The sequence below is a fragment of the Schistocerca piceifrons genome, chromosome 1, assembly GCF_021461385.2.
Source record: "Schistocerca piceifrons isolate TAMUIC-IGC-003096 chromosome 1, iqSchPice1.1, whole genome shotgun sequence".
Classification (NCBI taxonomy): domain Eukaryota; kingdom Metazoa; phylum Arthropoda; class Insecta; order Orthoptera; family Acrididae; genus Schistocerca; species Schistocerca piceifrons.
In genome coordinates, this window is record NC_060138.1 from 1,042,239,314 (window position 1) to 1,042,250,988 (window position 11,675).

General features: G+C 38.2%; 1 protein-coding gene across 2 annotated transcripts in view; it reads left to right on the forward strand.

Annotated features, from left to right (window-relative positions):
- The window catches only part of LOC124796384 (progestin and adipoQ receptor family member 3-like), a 184,813-nt gene extending 174,157 nt beyond the window's left edge, over positions 1 to 10,656 (forward strand). For both annotated transcript variants that reach the window (XM_047260551.1, XM_047260557.1), the window contains one exon: positions 6,004 to 10,656. In XM_047260551.1, the coding sequence (XP_047116507.1) occupies positions 6,004 to 6,143 (140 nt within the window). In that variant the 3' untranslated portion in view covers positions 6,144 to 10,656. The remainder of the gene's footprint in view (positions 1 to 6,003) is intronic.
- The last annotated feature ends 1,019 nt before the right edge of the window (positions 10,657 to 11,675 follow it).

Below are 11,675 nucleotides of genomic sequence, written 5' to 3' on the forward strand. Positions count from 1 at the left end.
ATGCCTCAGAATATGTCCTACAACCAATCCCTTCTTCTAGTCAAGTTGTACCACAAACTCCTCTTCTCCCCAATTCTATTCAATACCCCACCGTTAGTTATGTGATCTACCCATCTAATCTTCAGCATTCTTCTGTAGCACCACATTTCGAAAGCTTCTATTCTCTTCTTGTCCAAACTATTTACCGTCCATGTTTCACTTCCGTACATGGCTACACTCCACACAAATACTTTCAGAAACGACTTCCTGACACTTAAATCAACACTCGATGTTAATAAATTTATCTTCTTCAGAAACGCTTTCCTTGCCATTGCCAGTCTACATTCTATATCCTCTCTACTTCGAACATCATCAGTTATTTTGGTCCTCAAATAGCAAATCTCCTTTACTACTTTAAGTGTCTCATTTCCTAATCTAATTCCCTCAGTGTCACCCGACTTAATTCGACTACATTCCATTATCCTCATTTTGCTTTTGTTGATGTTCATCTTGTATCCTTTCAAGACACTATCCATTCCGTTCAACTGCTCTTCTAAGTCCTTTGCTGTCTCTGACAGAATTACAATGTCATCGGTGAACCTCAGAATTTTTATTTCTTCTCCATGGGTTTTAACACTACTCCGAATTTTTCTTTTGTTTCCTTCACTGCTTGCTCAATATACACATTGAATAACATCGGGGAGAGGCTACAACCCTGTCTCACTCCCTTTCCAACCACTGCTTCCTTTTCATGTCCCTTGACTCTTGTAACTGCCATCTGGTTTCTGTACAAATTGTAAATAGCCTTTCGCTCCCTGTATTTTATTTTACCCCTGCCACCTTCAGAATTTGACATTGTCAAAACTTTCTCTAAGTCTACAAATGCTAGAAATCTAGATTTGCCTTTCCTTAATCTAGCTTCTAAGATAAGTCGTAGGGTCAGTATTGCCTCACGTGTTCCAATATTTCTACGGAATCCAAACTGATCTTCCTCGAGGTCGGCTTCTAACAGTTTTTCCATTCGTTTGTAAAGAATTCGCGTTAGTATTTTGCATCCGTGAGTTATTAAACTGATTGTTCAGTAATTTTCATTTCTGTCAACACCTGCTTTCTTTGGGATTGGAATTATTATATTCTTCTTGAAGTCTGGGGGTATTTCGCCTGTGTCATACATCTTGCTTACCAGATGGTAGAGTTTTGTCAGGACTGGCTCTCCCAAGGCTTTCAGTAGTTCTAATGGAATGTTGTCTACCCCCGGGGCCTTGTTTCGACTCAGGTCTTTCAGTGCTCTGTCAAACTGTTCACACAGTATCATATCTCCCATTTCATCTTCATCTACATCCTCTTCCATTTCCATAATATTGTCCTCAAGTACATCGCCCTTGTATAGACCCTCTATATACTCCTTCCGCCTTTCTGCTTTCCCTTCTTTGCTTAGAACTGGGTTTCCATCTGAGCTCTTGATATTCATACAAGTGGTTCTCTTTTCTTCAAAGGTGTCTTTAATTTTCCTGTAGGCAGTATTTATCTTACCCCTAATGAGATAAGCCTCTACATCCTTACATTTGTTCTCTAGCCATCCCTGCTTAGCCATTTTGCACTTCCTGTCGATCTCATTTTTGAGACATTTGTATTCCTTTTTGCCTGCTTCATTTGCTGCATTTTTATATTTTCTCCTTTCATCAACTAAATTCAATATTTCTTCTGTTACCCAAGGTTTTCTACTACCCCTCGTCTTTTTACCTACTTGATCCTCTACTGCCTTCACTGCTTCACCTCTCAAAGCTACCCATCCTTCTTCTACTGTATTTCTTTCCCCCATTCCTGTCAATTGTTCCCTTATGCTCTCCCTGAAACTCTGTACAACCTCTGGTTCTTTCAGTTTATCCAGGTCCCATATCCTTAAATTCTCACCTTTTTGCAGTTTCTTCAGTTTTAATCTACAGTTCATAACCAATAGATTGTGGTCAGAGTCCACATCTGCTCCTGGAAATGTCTTACAATTTAAAACCTGGTTCCTAAATCTCTGTCTTACCATTATATAATCTATCTGAAACCTGTCAGTATCTCCAGGCTTCTTCCATGTATACAACCTTCTTTTATGATCTCGAACCACGTGTTAGCTATGATTAAGTTGTGCTCTGTGCAAAATTCTACCAGGCGGCTTCCTCTTTCATTTCTTAGCCCCAATCCACATTCACCTACTATGTTTCCTTCGCTCCCTTTTTCCACTATCGAATTCCAGTCACCCATGACTATTAATTTTCGTCTCCCTTCACTATCTGTATAATTTCTTTTATTTCATCATACATTCCTTCAATTTCTTCATCATCTGCAGAGCTAGTTGGCATATAAACTTGTACTACTGTAATAGGCGTGGGCTTCATGTCTCTCTTGGCCACAGTAAGGCGTTCACTATGCTGTTTGTAGTAGCTTACTCGCACTCCTATTTTTTTATTCATTATTAAACCGACTCCTGCATTACCCCTATTTGATTTTGTATTTATAACCCTGTATTCGCCTGACCAAAAGTCTTGTTCTTTCTGCCACCGAACTTCACTAATTCCTACTATATCTAAATTTAACCTATCCATTTCCCTTTTTAAATTTTCTAACCTACCTGCTCGATTAAGGGATCTGACATTTCACCCTCCGATCCGTAGAATGCCAGTTTTCTTTCTCCTGATAACGACGTCCTCCTGAGTAGTCCCCGCCCGGAGATCCGAATGGGGGACTATTTTACCTCTGGAATATTTTACCCAAGAGGACGCCATCATCATTTAACCATACAGTAAAGCTGCATGCCCTCGGGAAAAATTACGGCTGTGGTTTCCCCTTGCTTTCAGCCGTTCGCAGTACCAGCACAGCAAGGCCGTTTTGGTTAGTGTTACAAGGCCAGATCAGTCAATCATCCAGACTGTTGCCCCTGCAACTACTGTCAAGGCTGCTGCCCCTCTTCAGGAACCACACGTTTGTCTGGCCTCTCAACAGATACCCCTCCGTTGTGGTTGCACCTACGGTACAGCTATCTGTATCGCTGAGGCACGCAAGCCTCCCCACCAACGGCAAGGTCCATGGGTCTTGGGGGGGGGATATTAGATGATGTTTCCAAATGAAGGTTTTACAACATCTATGACGATCACCTTAATGAAATGGCAGCAAACACTGTAAGTGGGAACTATTTATGCCACTTTGAACTTTACACGCTTTTTTGTTGTTTGGATCCATTTAACATATTCAAGATACAGTCATTCAGCGGCAAAGCTATACTGATGAGTTATTAAGATGACAAGTTATTTATGCTGGGACAGTTCCAAGAGGACAGGAAAACTATAATTAGTGCTCCCTTCATTTATCTGTTGGTAAGGCATTTGAAACCTGTCTTATGATTAAAATGCCCAAGAATGCCCTCACAAGAAATACTGCTGCTCTATGACAACATGTGCCCTCATATGCTTGTACTAATAACATTCGCTATATTATGTGAAATGAGAGATGTTGGGACATCTTCCATAAGGTATGGTCATGACAGCATCAAGTTTCCATTTTGCAGACCTTTGAAAGAATATTTGTGAAGTAAGAGATTAGGAGCCAGCTTGAAGATGTGATACGATACAAGCACTATTGAACAGAATTTTTTCTGGGGGGCAAGCTTTTGAACAAATGACCCAAGTTTGTTGCAAAGTAAGGTTGACTGTGTTGAATAATAAGGCAACAAACATTTATGTAAGTGCCAGAACTGTTGTAAAAAAAATGTAATAAAAATTCATTTTATTAAATAGCTTTCCATTGTTATATGTGACTGAGCATAAATTGAGTGAATAAGCATGCCCAAATTAGTACTGAGCATAACTGGCACACAGCTAACTGATCCCTTCAACCAACTTTATTATATGCTATATGTGCGAGGGTTGTACCAAAAGTAAGGTTACCATATTTTTTATAAATAGAAGATATTGTGTATTGTTATTAATTTATACATAATTGAAAAGCTTACACCTTTGTCTATTTTTCAACATAGTCTCCAATTTTTTTCGACACACTTTTGAAGATGATGCTCCAGCTTTTGTATTCCTAAGTCGAAGAAGTCTCCTGCCAACCTGCTGAGGAAGTGTGTGACCTCTGATCAGACTTTATCATCGCTCTTGAAGCGTTTGCCACTTAAGTGTTCCTTTATCTTGGGGAAGTGGTGATAATCGCTGGGGGCTAAGTCCAGGATGTACAGGGGATTGGGCATAACAGTCCACCCAAATTTCTTCAAAAGCTCCTGTGTTTGATGCTTGACATGGGGTTGAGCGTTGTTGTGAAGAAGCACTACTTCCTCCGTCAGTCGTCCTCTCTGATGATTCTGGATTGCTCGCTGGAGTTTGGTCAATGTTTCACAATATTTGTCTGAGTTTATTGTTGTCCCAGGTTGCATGAAATCGATGATGTGTACCGCTTCCGATCCCAAAACACAGTTGCCATAACGTTTCCTGCCAACTGTGTTTGTTTGAATTACTTTGGTGGCAGTGAACTGGAGTGACGCCACTGACGAGATTGTTGTTTTGTTTCAGGAGTATAATGGAACACCCACATTTCATCTCCTGTGATGATGGAGTGCAACAACTTCTCCTTGTTGCTTCCCCCCTCACATTGTTGAAGAAACTTGTGAGCACAGTCAAGGCGTTACTCCTTGTGTTCGTCAGTCAGCATCTGGGAGACCAGCGAGCACACACCTTGCGATAACCCAACATTTCTGTTAAAGTTCTTTCAGTTGTGCCATGGGAAGCTTCAGGAATGCGTTCAACAAGTTCACGGGCAGTGACCCTCCAATCTTTGAGCAGCTCGCTGCTGGTCTGGACAATCACATCCAAAACCGGCAGTCTTCCACTTCGTTCTTCAGAAAAAGCCCTGCACCATTTGAGGTTGTGCTGAACATACATGCACGCTTCACCATAAACCTCAGTCAGTTGCTGATGAATCTCCATTGGCGGTAACTTCCTTGCATGGAGAGACCGGAGTACTGCTCAAACCTCACACTTGGCGGGAGTGGTGATCAATACTTCCACCTCTGACGGCTGCCAAGCCAACACTGAGCGATGTAGTGAATCACAGGCGGGCGAGCTCGAGAGTGAAGGCACTGCTTATGACACTGTTGTCAGATTTAGCCTAGCACCTTCCCTCGAGGCTGTAGCTCATTGGGAACCTTACTTTTGGTACAACCCTCATATTATGATTTGACAATAAATGTTCAGAATTTTAAACAGATTGATTTACTTCATAATCAATGTTACTTCCTAAATCTGTACATTGCAAGAACTAAGTCTTTTGTGACTGTTTCAAACTCACTTTCAAGTTGTAGCCTCAGTGTCTCTTTATTCGTGAAAGAGGCAGATGTAATATTCAATTCGGATAAAGTACAGTTGGGAGAGACAGATGTACTGTATACAGTTAGCAAGCTTTGGACAGAGCCTAGTTAATGGCAGTAATGGTTTATGAGATGGACTCTAATATCCAATACTGGGCACTATATCTATAATTTGTTGAACTGCAGTGTTGTCTTAGCACCGGACTCATGAGTAACCAATTTAAAAAATGTTACGGAAAAATTTTTTTGTCATCAGAATGTTTCCAGAAATGGGAAAGAAGCTGGCAATATGCTGTTTCTGATCATGAGATGGTGCATTTTGGTGTTCAGTATCTTTTCTTAGAGTCTCATGAAAGGACTGTGTAAGACAACAGTGACAGTTATCTATTAACTGGAAGGAAACAAGAAAGATATTTCATCCAATGCAGTTAACAGTTCTGGGCAGTTGCCAAAGAAATATATCAGTGCTGCAACAGCATGACAGAAAACCTTTACTTTTTACAGAACTGAATGTCTCAAAGCCAACTATGCCGTATGCTTCTTCTGTTTTTGATAACAGATGGTGGCTTGTACACTGTTTGCGAAGAGTGATACAGTATCCATAGTTTACCTTAGATCATGTGTTATTACAGATTTACTTATTACATATCCTTTATATGTGTTTTTTGTTTCAGGAAAAGTTGATTATATTGGATCATCTCACCAGTGGTGGCATCTTTTTGTGGTGCTTGCACTATATTACTGGCACAACACTGGCATCAAATACGTAGAATTTCGCATGAATCATGGTTGTGCAAATGACATGAGGCTGTGAGTCTGATAGCTAAAAATTTTGCAAGTATCAGTTCTGCTGTTTCCCAGCAACATACCGAACGTACAAATAGAAGAACCATTGAAAATGGTGGTACTGTAGGCATGACAGCAAATGGACCCCATCTTATAAGACCAGTGGAATGTCTACGTACTTGCTATTGATGAGCTGTGACATAAGACATTACTGTCTGTATTGTTTAAAACACTCTGCTCTTTAATAATGTTACATCTGTTATTCAAACTTGTGGTTACGCCACAACCAGCTTGAAGCAGATATTTGTTTATTATTACATGTATTTATTTGTGATCATTGGTGCTCAAATATGAGGAAAAAATCATTGGTAGGAGTCAAAAAGTATTTTTGGCTTGAGGAATGATGTGTGAATCTTTCCTAAGGAAAGTGTTGTAAAATCATGATGAATTGCTTAGATTGTGATGATGTACTATGTTGTTAATGAAAGACTTATGTGCTTGTTACACAGATGTTAATTGATGAGAAAAGATGTGGAAGAATAGTAAATCTTGAAAGGATGGATTGTTACATATATCACAGGAGAATAAACAGTCAATGACAGCATTACACTAAACTCAGTTTGGAGCTTTTAAACCAGCTACTCAGAAATAAGTTAAGCAGGTGCTTGAGTAGTCCACAGATGATTGGGTGATAGATTATGTTCCACTCACCCATCCATTGGCTGTTGGGAATTTATTCCTGAACCTTCAATATTCTGATACTAGTAGAGCAATTATATGGAAATTTTTATACATTTGACACTCAAATTCATTTTATTTTATTAGTTCTTGGAAAGTATAATAGTTCAGTCCACATCAGAATCGCAGGATGGCAGGATGAGTCATTTCCCATTTATGTGGTTCTATAATAGTAGAAACTGTCACAGGTATGAGGGACACACAAATGAAGAACACACACACATCATGAGGTTTTGGAATTCTGTTATTAGTTCCTTAGTTAGGTTAACAAGACTGCAAAAAATAAAGGAAAGATATACAGTAAAGGAAGGGGATGAAAGAGAACTGAAATCATTTTATTTTATAAGCTAAGGCCATGGCTTTTGAAAGTCAACATCCCAAAGTAAGAAAGACATTGCCAGATTTCCTCCCCACACTCTCCTTAGTTGTTCTGCACTGTAATACCCTTGTCCTGTGACACTCTCAAGCACATACCCTCATTCTGTTTCTTACCACATGGGCAATGTTGTTTTCAGATCTGTTGCTATAACTACCAGAACCACTTATTCTGTTCTCACTACTAAAAAATATATACATTGTTAAGGAGATGATTGACAAAGAATATGCACACTATGACATGGAACCCCAAGATCCACAAACTCTATACACTACACATTTCCAGCATCCTGTTACTGAACATGAACTCAGCATGTAGCTCATTATCCTCAAATCTGTTTTGGTACGTGGCTCACCTGAATCCAATGTCCTAGCACATGGGGCTAGGAACTGATGAGATCCAGTCTTCCATACCAGTATTTGCTCATGCTTTTCACCTGGTATTAACTGAAACCAGTTTCTCCCTAGTCTCTTTTGTTCCATTTTGCATGTCATCATTACCTCCCTGTCTTCTTATATCACTGTTTTTAATTTGTTGTACATTGGGCCTGGTGATCTAGTATACAAGTGTGTGACTGGAAACCGAAAGTCTGGGATCAAATCCTGGTCCCACCACAGATTGTTCAGTCTGCCTTTTAGCCTAGTATACACCTCTCAGTGATGTGGAGCTTCATCAGAAATGATATGTGGGTCAGATTCCACATTAAACTGCAGTATTATTTCCCTGGTCACATAACTGAGGTAGGATGGGAACAAGCAAGTCACCATAGAGATGTGAAATTGAAAGACTTGCAGTAGTTCACTAAGGCACACAAAATTTGTTGTACATCCTTTCTTCTTTATCTCCTATAACACAATCCTCTCTTATTTTTTTAAAATGTCTATAAAAGTGGTTTCTTGTACAAGTAAGCAGTTGCTGCCTGTCTTTTCGTGTAGCGTCAAGTTTGATCATTGGCACTAACACATTCCATCCATCCTGTGCTTATTTATAACTTCTTTCTGTGAAAGATGTAGTTTTAAGGCACTAGTATGACAAAATTACAGAATAAATGATGGTTGTTGGAATACTGTATTATGGGTAGTGTGTCAAATTATATAAGAAATGGAAATGATAGTCTGACAGAAACAAAATGCAAGTTTCGGATTTGTCAACATTGCATTCCAACTAAAGTTTTAAGAATCAAGCAGTTAAAAGCAATATAATTTGTTTGTTGTCATTTTTTAATTCTGATGGTCAAAAGCTCTGGTGTGAAGCCATAGTTAATATAAAAGTTTAATGCTTGTAGCTATTCTTTGCAATACAGTCACAAACATCTTTATAAGATAAGCTGTTTTTTATGTTGTGAGTGATTCACTGTGATGTCTGCAAGACCACACAAAACATTTCTTGAATATCCTACAAAGGAAAATTCATAAGAAACACCATAAAAATATGATATTGAGAAAATGTGGTTAACATTGCAGAATAATACATTGCAGGAGATAGTTGATCTCTGGTAGTTGATAGCTTATGCTTAATAACATCTTTTTTATTCAAAAAATTAAAAAAGAAAACTTCAGGGTAGTAGAACCCTCTGTCAGATCTACAGTAAGACCAGAACTTTGACTGTGGCTGTAGTGAGTGTCCACATGAATTTGATTCTTTAATGTTTGAGGAGATCCTGAGGATTAGTTTGTTGTGGATTTCAGTATGTGGTTGTCTAAATACACTATAGGAAGGAAAAAAATTATTTCAGAATATCACTGACCTCTTATATTAGGATGGTGTATCACATCACGACCTATTATATTAGGATGGTGTATAATATCTGTACATGTCCACCTGATTTATCATCAAATAACAGTGAAGTTATATCATTGCTATGCAATGACTTGTAACATGTCTTATTTCCTCAAAAGTCTTTTGTCATAATTAAATAGGAATTAGTAAGTGGCTCCTGTTGCTTTATTCCATTTTATTCATGTTACATTATTTATGTTGTTTTATATGTTTTTATACTTTTTCAATATGCTAAAATATTTCAGGGCAGCATAATCCTACTCTTATATTCTTAGATTGTTTTGTAGTGAGATTCTGTCATGTCTCTGAATTTGTTGTTATTATTTATAGCGAGAGATTATTACACACATTTTATACAACTCACTTGATGGTTAATTGTAGTAGTATCAAGTAATGCACTAAGCTCATGTTATTTATATTATTGTGGTATCTGAAAATGTAACTTGGGTTTCTCTTCAAATCAAGCATACTGAAATAATAAGGGTTACCATATCGGTCAGGGATGTTCTTGTAAACTTTCATAGATGATAGCCACGTTCAGTATTTGGGATCACTTAACAAGAGAATTATTTCCATGTGATAAATAATTTTCCACAGAGTATTAGGTCATGGAACATTCATCTTACGACACGAAATTTCCCCACTGCTTCAATGAGTTAACAGTTTTAGAAAACACTTTTAAATTAACAGCATCCTTTTATTTCATTTAGATAAATAATAGTAAAATGTGTGCATTGTTAAATGGCCAAAACTGAATTTTCATTTCTGTTTGAAAGAATGTACATCATAGATACATTTAAAGACATGCGGTGATTTGAGTTTATTTTCATTTTAACACAGTTTTATTATTGTGAAATATAATGGTAGATCACCACTTACCATAAAGACAAAATCACAATAACAGGTATGGAATAGAGGTAAATTATTATTTATCTTCTTAATTTGCATTCTTTCCTAAGTCTAGAAGTTGAAATGTTTCTGTGTTGCTTTTCTGTAGACAAAAAATACAGCAGCTAAGGAATTCGGAAGTATTATTATATCTACCTGTTTGTTACTTGGGGCTTTCTTTCTTAGACAAATGCTTGTGGAGTTCCAAGAGATTTAAAAAGAAGAGAAAGCATTTGCTATACAGATTTGATATGACTATTGCCACTGCCATAGTTCAGGATGCAGCTGGTCAGACTAACTGGATTGCAGCTAAACAAAAGAAGCACAGTTCTAATTTCTTATTCCAAAAAGGCTTCTAACAGTTATGAGAGATGCAGATGACATTTTCACTTGTAAATGAGTTTATAATTTGGAGACATTTAACTTCAGTAAATGGATTCCATTTTTGCTCCTCTTGTTGAGAGTTTTTGTGGCAATATTGTCTATAATGTCTGTGCATTCATTTGTCATACTATTATTTATGATTTAGTGATAAAAATATGTATTTTTAAAGTTGAAATAAAGCAATAATAAATATTTTCTTAAAACAAATGCTCATTTTTGTGACAAGAGGAAAAATATCCTGTGTACAGAATTGCTGTGTACTGAAAGTTTAGTGTGATATTATTTTTTGTTCTTATCTGTACTTCCTACTTCAGAAGTAATCTTCTACAGTAATTAGGCTGTAATTTATTGTGTTGAGCTACAGGGTATTTGTTTATGGAGATTTATTGACGAGAGAATAAACCATAAATAACAGAAAAAACGACAATTCACTCTCTCTGTACATTTTCCTACAGCCATTCCAATTTATTTTTTAGAAACCCTAATTTTTCACAATCAAGTAAAATACTCCAAAACTGAAGAATTACATTATCCAAATAATTCATGGGTAAAGGAGACCACTCACTGAATATCAGCAGCTTTTGAATCATTGACAGACACATGCAAAAGAGGAACAAAACTTGATAGCTTTCCAAATCAATATCCTTTCGAACTGTCTATGTCCCTACAGAGTGCCAGCTGGGCGCACTATGTCATGATTGCAGTTTAGCAGATGGACTGGGTGCAATTGAGGTTGTGTTGGATGGAGTGGGTAGAGAGGGAGGGAGGTGGGGGGTAGGAAAAGGGGTTGGGAGTGGGTAGATAGTGGCTTGGATGAATGCACCTGGTTTGCTGGCTAGAAATGTGAGAGGGAGGAGTGGCAGATGTACAGGGAAGGCATGTGATACACATGTGCAGAGCCACTGGGGAATGGCATATGATGGTGATTTGAGTTGGGAGGTGGTGATAGGACAGAAGAAAAGGAACCTGTTGGGTGGAGATGTGCAGGAAGTGGGTTAACAGAGATATTATTGAGACTAGGAAAGTTACAGCAGCAAAGGATGTGTTGAAAGGATAACTCTAACTGAATAGTTTGGAAAACCTAGTGGTGGAGGCAAGGACTGAGATGTCCTGGGTGTAAAACAGCCATTGAAATTGTGCACGTTGTGCCACTGGGTGGTCCACTCTGTTTTTGGTCATAGTTTAGCAGTGGATATTCATTCTGGGGGATGCTTACATAAACACTGTGCAGTGATTGCAGCAGAGTTGGTATATAACATTGCTGCCTACACACATGCCCCTGCCTCTGATGGGGGAGGATTAGGAAGTGCTGGGTGGTGAACACTAAGCTTTCAACAGAAGAACAATCATACCTAGCCCCAAACAGACCTTGACCTAAAGGGTCCACCACTGATG